This window comes from Schistocerca gregaria, chromosome X, assembly GCF_023897955.1.
Source record: "Schistocerca gregaria isolate iqSchGreg1 chromosome X, iqSchGreg1.2, whole genome shotgun sequence".
NCBI classification, from domain to species: Eukaryota; Metazoa; Arthropoda; class Insecta; order Orthoptera; family Acrididae; genus Schistocerca; species Schistocerca gregaria.
The window spans coordinates 521,390,214-521,414,976 of record NC_064931.1 but is presented as its reverse complement, the minus strand read 5'-3'; the positions used below and the strand labels follow the sequence as shown (position 1 = coordinate 521,414,976).

Here is a 24,763-nt window from a genome sequence, read left to right as displayed (position 1 = left end):
CCCCGCTGCCAACCCCAGCCCACCCCATCCGAAAAGGTCAGACAAACAGCCGGCTCGTAGCCCTTTCTCTCTGGGAAGAATTACCACCGTTGCATTCACCAGACAGGCTCTCTTGTTGTTACGTTAGACTTGTCATAGGCAAAGCGCTTTCATTCTTTTGTAGTTTCCAGTATCATACAATAGCCACTTAATGACAGGTCAGTAGAAACCCCCACTTCCGATAAATACATTGATGAGAATGTAGATGCATCACTTTGAAAATATATGAACCAAATTAGCCAAAAAGTTAATGTGATAGGTAGGCAACTTTTGAGAAATTTGTTGGTTGCCTAGAAAACCAGACAGGTTTTTAATTTTTTTAGTGACGAAAGCATAAAAACTGTGTCATTTCGACTGTAGACATTTATCAAAGGTTCGCACATACGTAACTGGCTCGGAGACCTTTTGAGTACTACAACCCGGAAGGTTAGCATCGGTTTGCTACAGAATTCTTGAGCATATTCTAAGTCCCATACAGGGTGTCCATAAATGAATGCTCCAGTTTCAATCGTACGTTGTAATAGCTTCATTTAGACTGTGTACAACAAATCATAGCCGCGCGGTCTAGGGCGCCTTGTCACGGTCCGCGCGGCTCCCCCGTCAGAGGTTCGAGTCCTCCCTCGGGCACGGGTGTGTGTTGTCCTTAGCGTAAGTTAGATTAAGTAGTGCGTAAGCTGAGGGACCGATGACATCAGCAGTTTGGTCTCATAAGACCTTACCACAAATTTCAAATTTTCAACAAATCATACATCACACTGAAGGTGAACTAATCTAGCTTTTCTTACAAATTTTCTGTATGTCTACATTTAGTTATACGGCACTTGTTCATATACCACCACTGTTGTCGTCGTACACGTGGCCGATGATTGCTTCAGGTGGTGGCCGATGCTGCGATCAGGGCGACTGTGCACCAGGTCGGTCAAAGGACTCCGAAGAGAAGTCCAAGAAAGCAGCGACGCGGTCCGGATGACGCCGAACTAGCTTCTCCGATTGTCTGGAAAGAACTCCCCTGCTCCACGCAGCAATTGTCACAACCCACATCGTTGCCCCTCCAAAAGGCCGTAATTGCCAATCCTGGCCAAGCGGCTAATTCCATGCCAATCACACCTCTAAAACTAGCGCAACCGACTCCTACCACACATGTACTTAAACAACATCCTGCAATGGATAAGCTTCCCTCCAGAATAAACGGCGCCTGTAAACGTGATCTGACGTTACGGCCAGGCCAACAATCACTGATCTCGCAGATTGAGGGCATTTAAAGCCATAAAACAAAGTCTGCTGGTTCTGTAGCCGGAACACGTCATCCTCGCTATAACACTATTAGCGAAGGAGCTGTTGTCCGTTGCTCCTGTCCTTCCAACAACCGATGCCCTTGACACGCTACCACACCCTTCGGCTGTGTACCTTGGCTGTACCAAGTGACCACGAAACAAGAGGTAGAAAAAGGCAGCGGAAAGAAGACAGTTCCACAACCCAAAGTGACTGCAATATCAAGTCATTATAGCACATAGTGTTCAATCGCTCTATCTGCATATAAATGATCGGCCTATACACAGGAAACTTTACATGATCGATAAAATGACCTTCCATCCAGGAGATGGACGGGACACAAAGGCCAGCCGTCTTGTAACATGAAACTCTAATCGTTCTTCCTTCGGATGAAGTTGGTTCGATCCTTGGTTTTCTTATGGAGCGTAGGCACATGGTAGTGGTGGTCATGGGTGGTCTGTTCTTCAGACGGAGACGTTGAATTCAACGACTCCATTAGTGAGTTGACCCAAGTAGAACTATGGGTTGGCCCCAGGTTTCGCCGTTTTCTCCTAAACCATCTTCACCAACAGCAGCAGCATCATACCAAGTGAGGGGCGGAGAGGTTAAAGAAAACAACTCCTGTTCAAGCTGGAGCAAGAAGTATGGCTTAAAGATAAATAGAGCAAAGAAGAAGTCGATGAACAATAGTAGAAATAGGAGAATAACGTTATATTAACATCAAAATTGATAGCGACAGGGTAATGGAAGAACTGAAACAATTCTCCTCTCTAGGAAGAACAGGTTGACCAAAACAAGCAAGCTATCAGAAGTAGGCTGGCACAGACTAAAGGAGATTTCTGCAATGAAAGAGAACTTCATGTTATATTCTCGAAATACTATTAGCGTCTGACATAAATGCGGCAGAAAGTTAACCGCTTACCATAAAAACTAGGCTTGCTTGCACGCTGTAACCATACAGTCTTGTCACAGAGCCAAAGAGGTTTGGGCAAATTACGGCTAAAATGAGTTTGTTTGCAAACTATGAATGTGCTTAAAACTTTAGTACACGGGGCTCATTGAGTGATCGATACTGATAGCCTTCAGGATGAACTGGTACACCTGGTAGCGATATTTAGTAAGAATGAATACACAAAACATCCAATTAAGAGATCTCTACAAGCGAAAACGCCAGGCCAATCAAAATAAGGGCAAGAGCAAAGAGATGTTAAGTCTACGGCCTGTCTACCGTACGTGTGAAATATTTCTTCAAAAATTTCAGGACTAATGAAGAAGAATAAACTGTATTTGATCTTAGTACCGCCAGCCAAGACAGAAACTCTTCTATGATCTGTGAAGGATGATTTGCTTTCACGAAAGGCGGGGTGTATACGAAATACCTTGTGACTGTGTTCAAAGGTACATAGGACAAACAGCATGCACTGTAAAAGAACAATACGTTCAATACCAGCGATACACTTGCCTTCTATAGGCCAACGAAACTGCAGTGGCTGAACATTGTATTGCCACTACCCATTCCATGGATTACGGGAAAGTTAAGATACTGGACACAGCCTCACCCTACGGGAATCCAGTCGTCAAGGAAGCTGTGGAAATACAATTAGCAGAGTAGCTGCTCAAACGATACGATTGTTTTCAGCTAACAAATCATGGAAACCCCTCTTTTCAAGTCTGCGCTCTCAAGGGAAATATTGTTCTAGGCCTTCACTGCATAGCATTCCATATATTACATCCTTAAAATGAACCAAATACTTCTTTAGTTAGTGGATTTGCTGACTCGGAGTTTGCTTTGTCTTACTATTACAGGTGTAAATTTTTATATACGACTGACGCTCTTGTTATCAACATTATTATCTTTGACGCACGCGCGTTTACTCCACAGTGTAAAAGTGCGTTCCCAATCTTGCAAGAGACTCACTTTTATAAAGGTTTAAAGGTTATCGGCCGAAATACCGATACAAGAGTTAGTAATATCCGGTTGGACCCCGTAAAATTATGGAATACGGCAAAAACGTTGTTAACACAGATTAGAAACAATTTTAAATAATTTATTAAAATAAATAACACGTTATGTAGCTCGAGCGTGAAGAGGATGCATAGCAATATAGTAAAATGTTCACATCCATTAATTTGTTTTAACTCTGGTCTCATCCTGAATCCAGTGAATGACGAACAAAACACAACTAGTGTAATGTCCAGTTGGGCTCTTCTGGGCGGCGCTTGTAATAAATCCTGATGCTTTCTTCAGGCACGCTATTGACACTATCGAACTAACATTTAACATACTCTGTGAGTGGAGCCATACGTCCACCTACAACCGCGTTTAGAGGAGGGATGTCCACTTAGGAACTGTTTAGGGCCCTATAAACGCACCAATCGACAAACCCATCGACCGACAAATTGGACGTGTACAAACGTTTTGACCGACTCATAGACGAACTTTCCTTGGACCACCCGACAGCCGAACCCTTCCGCCCTCCACCCCCTCCCCACTTCTCAGTCCGTCACACAAATTGTGCCGTGTGTGGTGCTGTCGTGCCAACCGTCCGACGAAAGTTCGTCTTTTACCACTGCGTGCGGGATTAAATGCTGTTCTAATATACATGATACGATGCGAGGCGGACGAAACTTTAAGGACAGAGATATCATAAAGACTGCGTATGTTTGTGGGACACATCGTGCGAGGAGTATAGCAATATGGGCACAAGAAAAGGAGCACTATTTTCATTTATTTAAAGAATCCATAGTGGCTTCGTATGGCACATAGAATAAAAGTCCGTCGTTCTTCTGTATTTCTTTTTTAGGTTTTATTGCCGATACTTATCGGAAATGAAAACTAAAGACCGAAATATCGACGTCCAATGGACGGTTATTCATTAAATGTACTTGTTCCATTGCCATAAGCGTTAACGAATAGTCCAGCCAATTTACAAGCCCTCTGTTATGAAGAACAAAGAAGAGGTTTTTTATAGTTGCCAAATGTTTCATTTCTTATGTATCTGCTGCTGTATTTATTGCATGATGTACGCCACCACCTTGTGAAATTTTCTTCTTCCAATCTGAGTTGAGTTTCTTAAATTTACAGGTCATCTATTATGCTAAATACGTAATTACAAACGTTGTTAAATGAGATACCTGGTGTCTGTTTTCTTGTTGTTAAGATCTGTAGAAAAGTTACAACAAGATAACTGTGCAACGAAACCATATCATCCGCTCTCCGCGCAAAATGCAAGAAGCTAAGCTGCGGAAAAAATAGTTCTGCTGGGCTATGCACATTGAATTCGATTGCCTGTGCAGTCAGTTCTCTGGGCACAGTGTTTCTGTATGGCTGGATTGTTCCATCGTAGTTTAGTTAACCATTAAGACTTCTTTAGTCATTTGAGAGAATTTAGAAAAACCGAATTCGAAGCTGATTGCACAACGATTCTACTGCCACCAACATACATTTGGCGTAAGGACGACAGTGATAAGATACGAGAATTTAGTGCTCATACAGAGGCATACAGATAGTCGTTTTTCCCTTGTAGAGGTACAGAGTACCCTCCGCCACGCACCATGCTGTAGTCTGCAGAATGTGTATGTAGATGTAGATGTAGACGTAGACGTAGACGTAGACGTAGGCATAAGTGTTCACTGAAAGCCAACACACACCGATCGGTATCTGCATATTAAGAATTGTCATCCACCATACCAATGCAGTAGCGTCTTGAGGACTCTGGTACGGAGAGCATATACCATATCCAATGTGGACAGTTTAACCCAAGAACTTGCACACTTGATGGCTGTGTTTAAGAAAAACGGATACTCTGAGAAGCAGGTTCGTCTGGCTCTGGAGTTTGGACCATCTTCGGAGGTACGTGAAGAGGACCATAGATCTGTGGCCTTTGTTCTTTACGCTTGGGGAATATCGTTTAATAAAGAGTGGAAGAATTTTAATGAGGTTTAGCATTAAGAGTGCGTTCCGTCCACCTTCGAAGATTAGGGCACTACTCTGCTCTGTGAAATATGATATGGGACTTAGGAAGCTTGGCATATATAAAATTCCTTGTCAATGTGGAAAGTTTCCATCAGCACTTCGATTCGAACCGTTCACGACAGGTGCGTAGAACATAGCCATCACACGAGGCTACGGAAAAATCGGTGGTATCAGAACATTGCCCAAGCGAGGGACACAGGATGAAGTTTGACGCGGCCGTGGTAGTTGCCAGTACTTCTGGTTTTTGGAAGAGTGTTTATAAAGAGGCAACTGAAAGCATGCAGACAATTTGATTCATACATACAATGGTTTTCCTCTTCGCAGGACGTGAAGTCCTGTGTTAACCCGCATCAGATCAGACCGTTCTTGGGTGCAGCAAGCCCCAGAGGTTTAAAATAGTGTCTGAGTGTGATACATCGTTGGTGCAAGTTTCCTACTAAGGGCGCTGAAAAGAAATGTCTTGTAGCTAGGGCCTCCCGTCGGGTAGACCGATCGCCTGGTGCAAGTTCAAATGGTTCAAATGGCTCTGAGCACTATGGGACTCAACTGCTGTGGTCATTAGTCCCCTAGAACTTAGAACTACTTAAACCTAACTAACCTAAGGACATCACACACATCCATGCCCGAGGCAGGATTCGAACCTGCGACCGTAGCAGTCGCACGGTTCCGGACTGCGCGCCTAGAACCGCGAGACCACCGCGGCCGGCCTGGTGCAAGTCTTTTGAGTTGACGACACTTCGACGATTTGCATGTGGACCCGGATGAGATGATGATGAAAACACAACACACAGTCCCTGAGCGGAGAAAATCTCCGATCCAGCCGGGAATCGAACCCGGGCTCTTTTGCACGGCATTTCGTCGCGCTGACCACTCAGCTATCGGTGTGGCAGCAGCCTAGTTTTGGAGGGCAACGTCTATGATAGGCGGCGCGTGCGCCTTGTATGGTACGGAGTTCTATATAGGACTACCATTTGCAGGTTTGACCTCAGTTTTCAGCAGGACTCAGCAGCAGCAGTGTTCTCCTGAAGATGGCGGAGAGATGGATGGTCGAAGTATCGAATCATGTTGGTTTTAGGAACCGGTAGCAGACCCGAGGAGACTATCAAGAAATTGGAATCATTGTTTACCGACGACAGCGAAGGGCACAATGAATATTGTGCTAGAGTTCTCTGCGCCGGACATTTGCAACCCTGTACAGCACTACATGAAGATTAGTTAATTCGAGTGGATATGTGGATATGCAAGTTGTATCGACATAGAGACGGTGTGGCTTTCTGCAACCTGCTCTGGCCAGAAGCTGGAGGTCTCTTTGTGAAAACGACACTGCTGCTATTAAAAGATGGGAAAGAAACTATTTTCGTAGATGGAAAGCTTAATCGAGGGTTTAAACTGAAACTCCCATAAGTAGTGTCCATACTCAATGCCTAATTTAGAGCTATTTTTGATAGACTTATACAGGAAGTTAAAGAATCAATAATCATTATTTGAACAGATTCACGTTCGGAATTGATGATGTTAAAATGCATCGATGTCAGCAATACCACAAATCATCTAGTATACCATATTAAGGAAGTATTTCAGGAGGTTTTCCGCCTAACAGTACTAATACTGCAATGTTCTAGTGAAATACGATAAAGTGCCACCTGATGACCTCCTACATACCGCACTAGAACCAGGGCCGGATAGAGCGAGAAACTGCACTGGTCTTAGGAAATTAATGGGCGACACTACGCTGCAGCGGTATGTAATCTTCCATCTCGTCCCTGGTATCAAAACTGCAGATACAGCAGAAACTTTAGAGTGACAATGGCACGACTTCAATTTAATCACGGGAGATTTCAGTGTCATTTTTTCGACCTCAGCATGGTACAGTCGTCTTGTTATTTTTAACGGTTTCACTCTTTTACACATTTAAATGTTGAAAAACTATACTTCGGCTGGCTGTATGGGTGATGTCTAAAAGCTATAAATAAAACTGGAAACATGCTTTTATAATTTTTTGTGGGTTTCGTAGGTTCATTTAAGTCAAAGCTTCTCACGCATATAGCGAGTCACTACACACATAAATACACGAAAAGAAGAGAATTTTAATAATTTGTATAAATACATTGGACTGCTAGCAATGATTTATTCCTTAATCTCAACGACTGCTTTGTTAATATGGTCAGACTATATTGGACAACAATCTGAGAATGTAGTGCGGCCCTCTGAGGCTACAACATATCCCCTTAGTCTGGTATTTAGACAATTATATGGGTGAGGAGCGTTGTTACCATTGTTTAACGGATGTTGCTGATAATGTAGACAAGAACAGACTGCGTCCCATTATGTGCTACACATGTTCGGTACGGGACACATCAAGCGTTAATCGTGGCCAAGTGTCCGAAAAACTTCGTGAATGGTGTGTCGGTTAGTGACGGAAGTGTTTGCAAGTGCATCCTCCTGCTGAAGAAACACAATAAAGACGACAGGTTTGCTCTAATACGGTTTCTCTAAATTTTCCCAATAGGATTTAATCAGAACCAAGCCCTTTTCTTCTAAACACATCGATTTATGTACCCGTAAATCCCTGATACACTTTTGTATGTGCTGACTGATGCTCTTGGTAGGGTTTCTTTCAAATCGTTAGATTTGTAATGTCATACCTGTTTGATAGATCTCCAAACTCTGGGACAGTATTAGGATTTTGTATACAATTTCCTTTACAGGTGCGCTGCAGCTTCCCAGAAACCTTCCAAAAAATCTCAGTTTTCAGGCGTCTCCCGCACTACAAATTTCACGGGTTTGTCTCGTATCATACCACTTATTAGTATGAGCCCCCAATATTTATACTGCGTGGAATACTCTAGATGTTCATCACTTACCTTGTAGTCAAATGCTGTGGCGTTATTCCTCTTTATTATGAGCATTATCTTGTGTTTATCCATGTTTAAAGTGAACTGTGATGCATGGCACTTACTGTAAATTTTGTCCAATTCATTCTGAATTTCCTTCCAGTCGTCCAACGACAATACCTTCCTGTAGACACCAGCATCACCCACGAACAATCTTAAAGTGATTCAAACACTATCTCACAAACCGTTTATCTGCGTTCAGAACATTCAAGGTCCTGATAAACTTCCTTGGAGCGCATTCGATGTTATTTTTTTAAGTTGATAATTCGTACAGTATAAAGTACTGCTTTGTGTTAACCAAACATTTCTGTAATCAGTCGTATACGATTGAAGATATTCCGTGCTTATATATCTTGGTCATTTGTCAACGATGTGGCACGGTGTTAAACGCGTTTCGGAAATCTAGGAACATGGAACCATCAGTCGTGCCTTGTGGCAGTGACAACAGCAGCTACCACCACCTGAAGATGTCGGACACTTGTGTGGACGAAATATTGTGAGATTTGTGCAATATGGAGTCTGTCAGTTCACATGTATGTGCCATTTGTAAAATATAGCTGCATTTGACACGAGTAGTATTTCACAGATACACTCCTGGAAATGGAAAAAAGAACACATTGACACCGGTGTGTCAGACCCACCATACTTGCTCCGGACACTGCGAGAGGGCTGTACAAGCAATGATCACACGCACGGCACAGCGGACACACCAGGAACCGCGGTGTTGGCCGTCGAATGGCGCTAGCTTCACAGCATTTGTGCACCGCCGCCGTCAGTGTCAGCGTCAGCCAGTTTGCCGTGGATACGGAGCTCCATCGCAGTCTTTAACACTGGTAGCATGCCGCGACAGCGTGGACGTGAACCGTATGTGCAGTTGACGGACTTTGAGCGAGGGCGTATAGTGCGCATGCGGGAGGCCTGGTGGACGTACCGCCGAATTGCTCAACACGTGGGGCGTGAGGTCTCCACAGTACATCGATGTTGTCGCCAGTGGTCGGCGGAAGCTGCACGTGCCCGTCGACCTGGGACCGGACCGCAGCGACGCACGGATGCACGGCAAGACCGTAGGATCCTACGCAGTGCCGTAGGGGACCGCACCGCCACTTCCCAGCAAATTAGGGACACTTGCTCCTGGGGTATCGGCGAGGACCATTCGCAACCGTCTCCATGAATCTGGGCTACGGTGCCGCAAACCGTTAGGCCGTCTTCCGCTCACGACCCAACATCTTGCAGCCCGCCTCCAGTGGTGTCGCGACAGGCGTGAATGGAGGGACGAATGGAGACGTGTCGTCTTCAGCGATGAGAGTCGCTTCTGCTTTGGTGCCAATGATGGTCGTATGCGTGTTTGGCGCCGTGCAGGTGAGCGCCACAATCAGGACTGCATACGACCGAGGCACACAGGGCCAACACCCGGCATCATGGTGTGGGGAGCGATCTCCTACACTGGCCGTACACCTCTGGTGATCGTCGAGGGGACACTAAATAGTGCACGGTACATCCAAACTGTCATCGAACCCATCGTTCTACCATTCCTAGACCGACAAGGGAACTTGCTGTTCCAACAGGACAATACACGTCCGCATGTATCCCGTGCCACCCAACGTGCTCTAGAAGGTGTAAGTCAACTACCCTGGCCAGCAAGATCTCCGGATCTGTCCCTCATTGAGCATGTTTGGGACTGGATGAAGCGTCGTCTCACGTGGTCTGCACGTCCAGCACGAACGCTGGTCCAACTGAGGCGCCAGGTGGAAATGGCATGGCAAGCCGTTCCACAGGACTGCATCCAGCATTTCTACGATCGTCTCCATGTGAGAATATCAGCCTGCATTGCTGCGAAAGGTGGATATACACTGTACTAGTGCCGACATTGTGCATGCTATGTTGCCTGTGTCTATGTGCCTGTGGTTCTGTCAGTGTGATCATGTGATGTATCTGACCCCAGGAATGTGTCAATAAAGTTTCCCCTTCCTGGGACAAAGAATTCACGGTGTTCTTATTTCAATTTCCAGGAGTGTATATTCTGATATTTGGGAGATACTTCTTTTTTCTCAAGAAACGACAAAACATTTGGACATGGAATATGCTCAAGGTACTTGCAACCGACAGACGTCAGAGATATATTTCTGTCATTCAATATATCCGTTATTTTACACTTTTTGCTAACAGGCGTGTTCTGCACTCTTTTTCCAATAACGTGCTTCTATTCGCTGCGCAAGAGACTCGTGAGAAATATGAGCTAAGAGAAGGTCTGATTCTGCAACGTATTCAGTGTAAAATCTAACAGGAATTTTACCAGGGCCTAGTGCTTTGTTCGCTTTGATTAGTATTCGTTTTCATTTTCACCCACACTTTACAACGACTGTGACGTTCAAGGAAGAGGTTGGGTCCCACTGTAATAGTTATTAGGGCGTATTCCCTTTCCTTTCATGTTTGGATCACGGGAAGAATGTTTCTTCAAATGCGTCTGTGCTCGCTGGAATTAGTCTAATTTTGTCTTTGCGATCTCTATGGTAGCCAGACGAAGGGGTTTGTAATATATACTAGATTCATCACTTAAATTTGATTATAGAAACTTCGTGAGTTGGTTTTAGGGGATAGTTTCCGTCTGTCTTGACACATCTGCCAGTTCAATTCTTTCATAACTTTCATCACATTCTCCCGTGGGCCGAACAATCGTGTGAACATTCGTGCTACCGATCGAGGTGGCGCAGTGGTTAGCCCACTGGACTCTCATTCGTGTGGACGACGGTTCAATCCCGCGTCCGGAAATCCTGATTTCGGTTTTCCGTGATTTCCTTAGATCACTTCAGGCAAATGACGGGATGGTTCCTTTAAGAGAGCACTGCCGATTTCCTTCCTCATCCTTCCCTAATCCGATCTTATGCTCCGTCTCTAATGACCTCATTGTCGACGGGACGTTAAACACTAATCTCCTCCTCCTGCAACATTCGTGCTTCCCTTCCATGTATCTGACCAATATCCTTTATTAGTCCTACTTGGTATGGATCCAACATACTTGAGCAATATTCTAGAATGGATCCCACAAGTGTTTTGGATGCAGTCTCCTTCGTAGACTTATTGCATTTCCCTAGTATTCTTCCAACGAATCGCAGCCTACCGACTGCTTCATCTACAACAGAGCCTGTGTGACGTCACATTTCATAGCCCTACAAATTGTTACGCATGGTATGCGTATGATATGACCGATTCCACCTGTGAATCACTGATAATACACTCCTGGAAATGGAAAAAAGAACAGATTGACACCGGTGTGTCAGACCCACCATACTTGCTCCGGACACTGCGAGAGGGCTGTACAAGCAATGATCACACGCACGGCACAGCGGACACACCAGGAACCGCGGTGTTGGCCGTCGAATGGCGCTAGCTGCGCAGCATTTGTGCACCGCCGCCGTCAGTGTCAGCCAGTTTGTCGTGGCACACGGAGCTCCATCGCAGTCTTTAACACTGGTAGCATGCCGCGACAGCGTGGACGTGAACCGTATGTGCAGTTGACGGACTTTGAGCGAGGGCGTATAGTGGGCATGCTGGAGGCCGGGTGGACGTACCACCGAATTGCTCAACACGTGGGGCGTGAGGTCTCCACAGTACATCGATGTTGTCGCCAGTGGTCGGCGGAAGCTGCACGTGCCCGTCGACCTGGGACCGGACCGCAGCGACGCACGGATGCACGCCAAGACCGTAGGATCCTACGCAGTGCCGTAGGGGACCGCACCGCCACTTCTCAGCAAATTAGGGACACTGTTGCTCATGGGATATCGGCGAGGACCATTCGCAACCGTCTCCATGAAGCTGGGCTACGGTGCCGCAAACCGTTAGGCCGTCTTCCGCTCACGACCCAACATCTTGCAGCCCGCCTCCAGTGGTGTCGCGACAGGCGTGAATGGAGGGACGAATGGAGACGTGTCGTCTTCAGCGATGAGAGTCTCTTCTGCCTTGGTGCCAATGATGGTCGTATGCGTGTTTGGCGCCGTGCAGGTGAGCGCCACAATCAGGACTGCATACGACCGAGGCACACAGGGCCAACACCCGGCATCATGGTGTGGGGAGCGATCTCCTACACTGGCCGTACACCTCTGGTGATCGTCGAGGGGACACTGAATAGTGCACGGTACATCCAAACCGTCATCGAACCCATCGTTCTACCATTCCTAGACCGACAAGGGAAATTGCTGTTACACAGGACAATGCACGACCGCATGTATCCCGTGCCACCCAACGTGCTCTAGAAGGTGTAAGTCAACTACCCTGGCCAGCAAGATCTCCGAATCTGTCCCCCATTGAGCATGTTTGGGACTGGATGAAGCGTCGTCTCACGCGGTCTGCACGTCCAGCACGAACGCTGGTCCAACTGAGGCGCCAGGTGGAAATGGCATGGCAAGCCGTTCCACAGGACTACATCCAGCATCTCTACGATCGTCTCCATGGGAGAATAGCTGCCTGCATTGCTGCGAAAGGTGGATATACACTGTACTAGTGCCGACATTGTGCATGCTATGTTGCCTGTGTCTATGTGCCTGTGGTTCTGTCAGTGTGATCATGTGATGTATCTGACCCCAGGAATGTGTCAATAAAGTTTCCCCTTCCTGGGACAAAGAATTCACGGTGTTCTTATTTCAATTTCCAGGAGTGTATATTCTGATATTTGGGAGATACTTCTTTTTTCTCAAGAAACGACAAAACATTTGGACATGGAATATGCTCAAGGTACTTGCAACCGACAGACGTCAGAGATATATTTCTGTCATTCAATATATCCGTTATTTTACACTTTTTGCTAACAGGCGTGTTCTGCACTCTTTTTCCAATAACGTGCTTCTATTCGCTGCGCAAGAGACTCGTGAGAAATATGAGCTAAGAGAAGGTCTGATTCTGCAACGTATTCAGTGTAAAATCTAACAGGAATTTTACCAGGGCCTAGTGCTTTGTTCGCTTTGATTAGTATTCGTTTTCATTTTCACCCACACTTTACAACGACTGTGACGTTCAAGGAAGAGGTTGGGTCCCACTGTAATAGTTATTAGGGCGTATTCCCTTTCCTTTCATGTTTGGATCACGGGAAGAATGTTTCTTCAAATGCGTCTGTGCTCGCTGGAATTAGTCTAATTTTGTCTTTGCGATCTCTATGGTAGCCAGACGAAGGGGTTTGTAATATATACTAGATTCATCACTTAAATTTGATTATAGAAACTTCGTGAGTTGGTTTTAGGGGATAGTTTCCGTCTGTCTTGACACATCTGCCAGTTCAATTCTTTCATAACTTTCATCACATTCTCCCGTGGGCCGAACAATCGTGTGAACATTCGTGCTACCGATCGAGGTGGCGCAGTGGTTAGCCCACTGGACTCTCATTCGTGTGGACGACGGTTCAATCCCGCGTCCGGAAATCCTGATTTCGGTTTTCCGTGATTTCCTTAGATCACTTCAGGCAAATGACGGGATGGTTCCTTTAAGAGAGCACTGCCGATTTCCTTCCTCATCCTTCCCTAATCCGATCTTATGCTCCGTCTCTAATGACCTCATTGTCGACGGGACGTTAAACACTAATCTCCTCCTCCTGCAACATTCGTGCTTCCCTTCCATGTATCTGACCAATATCCTTTATTAGTCCTATTTGGTATGGACCCAACATACTTGAGCAATATTCTAGAATGGATCCCACAAGTGTTTTGGATGCAGTCTCCTTCGTAGACTTATTGCATTTCCCTAGTATTCTTCCAACGAATCGCAGCCTACCGACTGCTTCATCTACAACAGAGCCTGTGTGACGTCACATTTCATAGCCCTACAAATTGTTACGCATGGTATGCGTATGATATGACCGATTCCACCTGTGAATCACTGATAATACACTCCTGGAAATGGAAAAAAGAACAGATTGACACCGGTGTGTCAGACCCACCATACTTGCTCCGGACACTGCGAGAGGGCTGTACAAGCAATGATCACACGCACGGCACAGCGGACACACCAGGAACCGCGGTGTTGGCCGTCGAATGGCGCTAGCTGCGCAGCATTTGTGCACCGCCGCCGTCAGTGTCAGCCAGTTTGTCGTGGCACACGGAGCTCCATCGCAGTCTTTAACACTGGTAGCATGCCGCGACAGCGTGGACGTGAACCGTATGTGCAGTTGACGGACTTTGAGCGAGGGCGTATAGTGGGCATGCTGGAGGCCGGGTGGACGTACCACCGAATTGCTCAACACGTGGGGCGTGAGGTCTCCACAGTACATCGATGTTGTCGCCAGTGGTCGGCGGAAGGTGCACGTGCCCGTCGACCTGGGACCGGACCGCAGCGACGCACGGATGCACGCCAAGACCGTAGGATCCTACGCAGTGCCGTAGGGGACCGCACCGCCACTTCTCAGCAAATTAGGGACACTGTTGCTCATGGGATATCGGCGAGGACCATTCGCAACCGTCTCCATGAAGCTGGGCTACGGTGCCGCAAACCGTTAGGCCGTCTTCCGCTCACGACCCAACATCTTGCAGCCCGCCTCCAGTGGTGTCGCGACAGGCGTGAATGGAGGGACGAATGGAGACGTGTCGTCTTCAGCGATGAGAGTCTCTTCTGCCTTGGTGCCAGTGATGGTCGTATGCGTGTTTGGCGCCGTGCAGGTGAGCGCCACAATCAGGACTGCATACGACCGACGCACACAGGGCCAACACCCGGCATCATGGTGTGGGGAGCGATCTCCTACACTGGCCGTACACCTCTGGTGATCGTCGAGGGGACACTGAATAGTGCACGGTACATCCAAACCGTCATCGAACCCATCGTTCTACCATTCCTAGACCGACAAGGGAAATTGCTGTTACACAGGACAATGCACGACCGCATGTATCCCGTGCCACCCAACGTGCTCTAGAAGGTGTAAGTCAACTACCCTGGCCAGCAAGATCTCCGAATCTGTCCCCCATTGAGCATGTTTGGGACTGGATGAAGCGTCGTCTCACGCGGTCTGCACGTCCAGCACGAACGCTGGTCCAACTGAGGCGCCAGGTGGAAATGGCATGGCAAGCCGTTCCACAGGACTACATCCAGCATCTCTACGATCGTCTCCATGGGAGAATAGCTGCCTGCATTGCTGCGAAAGGTGGATATACACTGTACTAGTGCCGACATTGTGCATGCTCTGTTGCCTGTGTCTATGTGCCTGTGGTTCTGTCAGTGTGATCATGTGATGTATCTGACCCCAGGAATGTGTCAATAAAGTTTCCCCTTCCTGGGACAATGAATTCACGGTGTTCTTATTTCAATTTCCAGGAGTGTATATTGATATATTATTATTATCTTTTTCGTTTTGTGAAGCGTACAGTTTTACATTTGTGAACACTTTAAGCAAGTTGCCAGGCATTGCAGCACTTTGAAATCTTATCAAGATTTGATTGAATGTTTGTGCAGCTTCTTTCATACAGTACTTCGTTATAGATAACTGCATCATATGCGAAAAGTTTGTTAGCAAGGCCGTTAATACACAACTTGAACAGGAAGGCTCCCAACACGCTTCCCTGAGATACACCTCCAATTACTTCTACGTCTGCCGATGACTCCATCCAAGATAACTTTCTGCAACCTCCCAACAGAAAATCGTCAATCCAATCACAAATATTGCTTTAAGCCCCTACAATCGTATTTTTTATAATAAGCGTAGGTGTGGTACTGTGTCAAATTACTTTCGCAAATCGATAAATATTGCATCTACCTGACTGCCTTGATCCATGGCTTTCAGGATATCATATGAGAAAAATGTGAGCTGGGTTTCGCATAATCGATGTTTTCCTAATTCATGCTGGTTGGCTTTGGGGACATCATACTGTTCGATATACGTCATTACGTTTGAGCTCCAAATACGTTCTAAAATAACAATAAATGAAAATCAAGGGAACTGGACGGTAGCTTTGTGGAACGCTTGTGCTACCCTTCTTGTAGACAGATGTTACCTGTGCTTTCTTTCAACTACTGGGCACGGTAATCCTTAGAAGATTCTACAGTGTGCTGTAGTTGAAAGAAATGCTAACTCAGCAGCAAATTCAGTGCAGAATCTCTGTTAAGTGTGCAAGAGGTAGCACATCATCAACTAAACGAGGATGGTGGAGAAATGGACTTTTCGTTTTTGGGGAACAATCGAAGCATTCACTAGAACTGAATTAGGTAAAACTACTATGACAATCGTAGAATTAATTCCAGCTTTTGTGTAAGTTATATGACTTCGCAATCTCTAATGGCGATAAAGGTTCTAGTACCAAGTCGGGCTCTGATGACCCAGCAGTTGAGCGCCCCACAAACCAATCATCATCATCATCTAGTACCAAGTTTCGTCTGAATACCCTCATATTTCCGCTTGGATTCAGTGTAAAATATTGTTTTTCTTTTCAGCTGCGGTGACTGTGCTTCTTCTCTGCGTCGCTTCCGTACCGCTGGTCATGCTGATAATGGGTGAGTTAACTGCTTGGATATTCTCAGATACCCTAGATTGTTATTCATCTTCATGTTGCTACTGTATTTGATAAATAACTGCAGATTGCTGCTGGTCCTGATATGTAATTATCTACTTTACATCGGTATTTATTTGTTTCAAATTAATCAGTTTAATTTTGAACTATAGTGGGAGAACAAATATGGGAACATTAAAGCTCAACACATTACCGTGTCTAATACGGTGTAGGAAAACCAGTGACATTCAAAACAGCTTCCAGTCGTTGTGGAATGGATAAAAGCAGCTCCTGTATGGATGTCAAAGGAATCTTATACCATTCTTCCTGTAAAATAGTGGCAAGTTGAGGTAACTATGATGGAGGTGGATAGCGATCATGCACACTTCTCTCCACAAAAGCTCAATAATATTAAAAACTGGTGCCTGGGGATGATCAGGGAAGATAAAAAAAATTCATCCTCGTGTTCACGAAAGCAGTCAAGGATGACACGAGGTGTGTGAACAGGGGCCCTGTCTTCTTGGGACACAGAATCACCATTGGAGAGCAAACAATTGTACCATAGGATACGCCTGTCCAGCCAAAATGGTCACATAATCCTTGGCAGCAATGCGAGCTTGCAGAGTAACCACAGGGCCTTTGTGAGAGCACGAAATGGCTACCCAAATCATCACTGAACACCCGCCGTGTTTCACTTTTGGGACGTAAACTAGGCCAGAAGTTGGAGACAGTGTGAAACAAGACTCACCCGACCACCTTGCATTGTTCCATTGTTCCACAGTCCAGGTTTTAGGCTAGGGCGGCACGTTTTCCTGCCTCGGGCATGGATGTGTATGTTGTCCTTAGGTTAGTTAGGTTTACGTAGTTCTAAGTTCTAGGGGACTGATGACCTCAGAAGTTAAGTCCCATAGTGCTCAGAACCATTTGCTTTCTGATGACGAAACTATTTTTCCTATACAACGTGTAATGGGGCACTGAAAAACAGTTATGCATGTAACTTAGGTAAACCACATACTTCCAAGCCATTTAGTTAACACAGGTTTCCTATTTTTGGTATACAGATTGAAAAATGAAGTCAGGACACACTGTGCCGATTTTATTCTTCTTCTTCTTCTTCTTCTTTTTCTTCTTTTTCTTCTTCTTCTTCCCTACTTCTTCTAGTCTTTAATAATCAAGCTTTTGTCTGTTCCGAAACCGATCATTGCCACCATCTTCTATGATCAGTTTTCGCTCCACATTTGTATTTTACAATTTTGAGAGAGAATTTTCAACCACTCATTCTGCACACATGTTCATTCAATTTTATCATGTTTTCCCGAATATCAGTTTCCAACCTAGTGACATTCTTTTCATCCATAATACCTCGTTGCTGATCCTGCCTAAATACTGCGTGCCTTCATACTCATTTCTACTGCTTGAATTAAACTTTTATTGTTTATTAATTTTGATAGACGATTTAGTCTCAATCACGCAGGAACAACCATGATTATATACGATTACAATCGTGTTTTTTTTCTTTTCTGTTCGTTGTCCTAAATCCCAGTGTCTTTCCGCTAACCTTACCATACGTTTTGCGTGATTCCCAAAATCACTTAAGGTAAATGCCTCAATGGTTCCTCTGAAACACGTACGTCATATATTGCTAGCCATGCTTCCTCAGTACTAGCTTGTGTTTTAGTCTGTAATGACCTCAACGTACACCACTCTTCCTTTCATGCTTCAGACTGGGCAAAATGGAGGAAGAAAATGAGTTGTGTCCGTCGCAAAGGAACTATCATGTCATTTTCAACAGATGGTGCCGTCAGCTCGTAAATATTTGAAAAATGTTGTGTCCGTTATACAGCAAATCGTCAGTGTCAGTATGACTGTTTTGTGTTGCAGGAAAACGATGCCATTTAATTAGTGCTGTATTTCCTCGACGTCTTATGACACGCTCTATGAAAAATACATGTGGTTCTGAGCTCTCCTGGAATTTCTCTGTGTAAAATCATCCTGAACTTCAATAACACTGCTATGCTTTAAGATATAAGTTCTGGGATTTGTTCTCTGCACTTTGGAAACTGTGAATATCTCACTCGACCAGTCTGGGAGGTATGACTTCTCAAGCTCTCAGAATGAGATATTCACTCTGCAGCGAAGTGTGCGCTGATATGAAACTTCCTGGCAGATTAAAACTGTGTGCCCGACCGAGACTCGAACTCGGGACTTTTGCCTTTCGCGGGCAAGTGCTCTACCATCTGAGATACCGAAGCACGACTCACGTCCGGTCATCTCAGCTTTACTTCTGTAAGTATCTCGTCTCCTACCTTCCAAGTTTTACAGAAGCTCTCCTGCGAACCTTGCAGAGCTAGCACCCCTGAAAGAAAGGATACTGCGGAGACATGGCTTAGCCACAGCCTGGGGGAGTAGACAACATTCCATTAGAACTACTGGCGGCCTTGGGAGAGCCAGTCCTGATAAAACTCTACCATCTGGTGAGCAAGATGTATGAGACAGGCGAAATACCCTCAGACGTCAAGAAGAATGTAATAATTCAAATCCCAAGGAAAGCAGGTGTTGACAGATGTGAAAATTACCGAACTATCAGTTTAATAAGTCACAGCTGCAAAATACTAACACGAATTCTTTACAGAAGAATGGAAAAACTGGTAGAAGCCGACCTCGGCGAAGATCTGTTACGATTCCGCATAAATGTTGGAACACGTGAGGCAATACTGACCTTACGACTTATCTTAGAAGAAAGATTAAGGAAAGGCAAACCTACGTTTCTAGCATTTGTAGACTTAGAGAAAGCTTTTGAAAATGTTGACTGGGATACTCTCTTTCAAATTCTAAAGGTGGCAGGGGTACAATACAGGGAGCGAAAGGCTATTTACAATTTGTACAGAAACCAGACGGTAGTTATACGAGTCGAGGGGCATGAAAGGAAAGCAGTGGTTGGGAAGGGAGTGAGACAGGGTTGTAACCTGTCCCCGATGTTATTCAATCTGTATATTGAGCAAGAGGTAAAGGAAACAAAAGACAAATTCGGAGTAGGTATTAAAGTCCATGGAGAAGAAATAAAAACTTTGAGGTTTGCCGATGACATTGTAATTCTGTCAGAGAAAGCAAAGGACTTGGAAGAGCAGTTGAATGGTATGGACAGTGTCTTGAAAGGAGGATATAAGATGAACGTCAACAAAAGCAAAACGAGGATAATGGAATGTAGTCGAATTAAATCGGGTGATGCTGAGGGAATTAGATTAGGAAATGAGACACTTAAAGTAGAAAAGGAGTTTTGCTATTTGGGGAGCAAAATAACTGATGATGGTCGAAGTAGAGAGGATATAAAATGTAGACTGGCAGTGGCAAGAAAAGCGTTTCTGAAGAAGAGAAATTTGTTAACATCGAGTATAGATTTAAATGTCAGGAAGTAGCTTCTGAAAGAATTTGTATGGAGTGTAGCCATGTATGGAAGTGAAACATGGACGATAAATAGTTTGGACAAGAAGAGAATAGAAGCTTTCTAAATGTGGTGCTACAGAAGAATGCTGAAGATTAGATGGGTAGATCACATAACTAATGAGGAGGTATTCAACAGAATTGGGGAGAAGAGGAGATTGTTGGGTTAGGTTGTTTGGGGGAAGAGACCAAACAGCGAGGTCATCGGTCTCATCGGATTAGGGAAGGATGCGAAAGTTGGCCGTGCCCTTTCAAAGGAACCTCCCCGGCATTTGCCTGGAGCGATTTAGGGAAATCGCGGAAAACCTAAATCAGGATGGCCGGACGCGGGATTGAACCGTCGTCCTCCCGAATACGAGTCCAGTGCGCTAACCACTGCACCACCTCGCTCAGTAAGAGGAGTTTGTGGCACAACTTGACAAGAAGAAGGGACCGGTTGGTAGGATATGTTCTGAGCATCAACGGATCACAAATTTAGCATTGGAGGGCAGCGTGGAGGGTAAAAATCGTAGGGGGAGACCAAGAGTTGAATACACTAAGCAGATTCATAAGGATGTAGGTTGCGATAAGTACTGGGAGATGAAGAAGCTTGCACAGGATAGAGTAGCATGGAGTGTTGCATCAAACCAGTCTCAGGACTGAAGACAACAACAACAACAACAACAACAACAACGACATATGTATTTTGCACTGTATCAGTTTTCCATTTTCCTATGTACACCAGTCAATTGCGGTACTTCACCATACATCTCATAATTTACAGTTTTTTGGGATTTCGGAAAATGAGGTTCATTATATCAGTTGTTCTTTGAAATTCTCTATCACCTATCTATATTGATTTTCTTTTAAACTTACGCGCTGCATGCCCAACACGTATTCAATAACTGGTTTAAAGATTTCTCTCGGTATTTGCTCTCAGTCCAAATGTCCTAACCTTTGCAGTCATGACTCCTCACGAACTGCCTCCATCAACCTTTCAGGTTAAGTTGTTCACATTCTTTTCAAGTGGAGTAACCCTAGTATCTAAACGTTGATCAGTCTCAGAAGACTTTGGATTTACGACTCTAGATCCTTTAATTTATGTTCAAGAGGCTGAAGTTCTCCATCAATGTATACACGAATTCTCTGTCTATGTACACCTATCCTCTGGGGTTGAGAGCATGAGAAGCGTGTGAAATTGTCCATGGAGTGATGTATACTAGCGTACCCATTCTTTCATAGCTATACAGGGTGTTACAAAAAGGTATGGTCAAACTTTCAGGAAACATTCCTCACACACAAATAAAGAAAAGATGTTATATGGACATGTGTCCGGAAAGGCTTAATTTCCATGTTAGAGCTCATTTTAGTTTCGTCAGTATGTACTGTACTTCCTCGATTCACCGCCAGTTGGCCCAATTGAAGGAGGGTAAGTGTGTTGACATGCGACTCATAGCTCTACATTACTAGCATCAAGCATATCAGTATGTAGCATCAACAGATTAGTGTTCATCACGAACGTGGTTTTGCAGTCAGTGCAATGTTTACAAATGCGGTATCGGCAGATGCCCATTTGATGTATGGATTAGCACGGGGCAATAGCCGTGGTGCGGTACGTTTGTATCGAGACAGGTTTCCAGAACGAAGGTGTCGCGACAGGAAGACGTTCGAAGAAATTGATCGGCGTCTTAGGGAGCACGGAACATTCCAGCCTATGACTCGCGTCTGGGGAAGACCTAGAACGACGAGGACACCTGCAATGGACGAGGCAATTCTTCGTGCAGTTGACGATAACCCTAATGTCAGCGTCAGAGAAGTTGCTGCTGTGCAAGGTAACGTTGACCACGTCACTGTATGGAGAGTGCTACGGGAGAACCAGTTGTTTCCGTACCATGTACAGCGTGTGCAGGCACTATCAGCAGCTGATTGGCCTCCACGGGTACACTTCTGCGAATGGTTCATCCACCAATGTGTCAATCCTCATTTCAGTGCAAATGTTCTCTTTACGGATGAGGCTTCATTCCAACGTGATCAAATTGTAAATTTTCACCATCAACATGTGTGGGCTGACGAGAATCCGCAAGCAATTGTGCAATCACGTCATCAACACAGATTTTCTGTGAACGTTTGGGTAGGCATTGTTGGTGTTGCCTTGATTGGGCCACACGTTCTTCCACCTAAGCTCAATGGAGCACGTTATCATGATTTCATACGGGATACTCTACCTGTGCTGCCAGAACATGTGCCTTTACAAGTACGACACACCATGTGGTTCATGCACGATGGAGCTCCTGCACATTTCAGTCGAAGTGTTCGTACGCTTCTCAACAACAGATTCGGTGACCGATGGATTGGTACCAAATGTAGAGACTCTTCGTGCTCGTATTGTGGACGGCTGTGATACGTCATTCTCCAGGGCTGCATCAGCGCATCAGGGATTCCTCGCTAACGGAGGACATTTTGAACATTTCCTGTAACAAAGTGTTTGAATTCACGCTGGTACTTTCAGTTGCTGTGTGTTTCCACTCCATGATTAATGTGATTTGAAAAGAAGTAATAAAATGAGCTCTAACATGGAAAGTAAGCGTTTCCGGACACATGTCCACGTAACATATTTTGTGTGTGAGGAATGTTTCCTGAAAGTTTGACCGTACCTTTTTGTAACAACCTGTATATACAGAAACTCCTGGAAGTTGCGTCTGTATCTACCGTCATTCAGTTTTCTGTTTTCCACAAGGCAGTGTGCGAGGTAGTGGTGGCTCCGTAATGGAGTGGGCTGTGTTTATATGGAACGGACTGGGTCCTCTGGTCCAACGCAACCGATCTTTGACTGGAAATGGTTATCCATGAACATCATGTTCAAAAACAACGATGGAGTTTTTATAGATCAGAATGCACCGTGCTACCATGCCATAGTTGTTTGTGATTCATTTGAAGAACATTCTGGACAACTGGAGCAAAGTATTTGAATATAAAGATCGCCTAACCTGATTCACATCGAACATTTAAGGGACGTAACAGAGAGGACAGTTTGTGTACCAAATCCTGCAGTGGCAACACTTTTGCAATTATGGACCGCTATAAAGGCAGCAAGGCTCAATATTTGTCGAAGGGACTTCCAACGACTTTATTGAGTCCATGAGGCCAGGCAAAAGGACGTATCCCATGACTTTCTTCACCTCATTGTAATGTTCATGTTGCAACAAAATCTAAATACATAAAGTGTATTCAATATGATAATGTGTGTTCTATTATTGTCTAATGTTGTTTCTTTCATCAGCATTTTAGAAGACGGAGGGGGGAGAGGAGGAGCGAAGACAATGCATTATAAGAAAATAATACAACCAATCACAAGTATTATAAGGAGACTGCTGTTCCATTCGGAACTATGGCTCGCTAAAAACCTGGGAGTAACTACAGTCAACTACAATCAGTTACCGCCAAACACATATGCACTCATGCACAACACGATTGTTTTCAGAGAAGGCAGGAATAACGAGTTTATTACGAAATCTCGCTTGATTTGTAGAACAACATGTACTGTTTATAAACCCAACCTGATGATAGAGATGGCCAAAGAGAGTAACAGTGGGAGAAGTGTCATCTCCAATGAGAATGTCAGAGTTGAGACACCTCGAGAATAAATAAAATTATTTATCACTTTTTATGGGATGTCTCACATATTGCTAGCACAATGAAGCTGAAAATTAAGTAATGCTGCATCTAAATTATCTGTGTCACCTATTAAAATACTCACAGCTCGCATATTGGCACTTCTGATAGGAACATTTAATTTATACAGAACTCTCCAAAGAGAATATCAGAGTCGATATCTCGAGAATAAATAAAATTATTTATCACGTATTGTGCTAGTGATTTGATGAAGACCACCTTGAAGTCATGATTATCATCATCATCTTCTTCTTCTTCTTTTTCTTCTTCTTCTTCTTCTTCTTCTTCTTCTTCTTCATCTTCTTGTTCATTGCAACGATTAATATTTTTGTCATTTTAATGATCCTCTTCTTCTTCTCCACCTTTTATTTTCATAAACACATACCCTTTAACTTCTTCAGCTGTCTTATTTCGCAATAGTTGTCCCAATCTCTGAGAAGCATGTCTGATGGGAAGTTCAGGTGAGTGTTTCTTCTTGAACCACATTTTCCTCTTCTTTGGCCAACCCTGAAGGGATCCTTTAGGCATAGCTGGAGTATAATCTGAAATGGAGAACAGTGTCTCATAAATATATCTGTTACCTAATGTACGAGACTATATAAACAATGTTGCATCATTAAAATAAGCATTACAGACAGAGAGAAAAATATTACTGTGGTGTATAAATCAGAGAGAGAATTATGAGGTATATGTGTAAATATTGTACAGATAGGTAATGTTTTGAAGTTGTGTACCCTAGTAAAATATGTCATAGTACACCAAGTGTATTAAATTACACATCAAACTGTATCAACTTACCCCAAAATTATATGAAATTATCCGTCAAACTATATCAAAATATTCCAAAATTTCTGTTGCATCTTTGCAGCTATAAACATCACGAGCTCCTGTGCAACAAAGTTCGGACCACTCTGCCACGTGCAACGCAGTTTCACACCTCAGTGCCTCAGAGCAATCTGAGGACTTACTGGGAATCAAATCTGTGTGCTTCAGCACCCAAGGCAGTGACACAAACCGTGACGAGGGAAAGATGT

The 24,763-nt window shown here is 44.6% G+C and overlaps 1 protein-coding gene across 1 annotated transcript in view; it reads left to right on the top strand.

The window, feature by feature from the left end:
• LOC126298176 (uncharacterized) overlaps window positions 1–24,763 on the top strand; it is a 348,855-nt gene that overhangs the window by 161,919 nt on the left and 162,173 nt on the right. Inside the window, exon 4 of the mRNA XM_049989485.1 lies at window positions 16,582–16,641. Within this exon, the coding sequence (XP_049845442.1) occupies window positions 16,582–16,641 (60 nt within the window). The remainder of the gene's footprint in view (window positions 1–16,581; window positions 16,642–24,763) is intronic.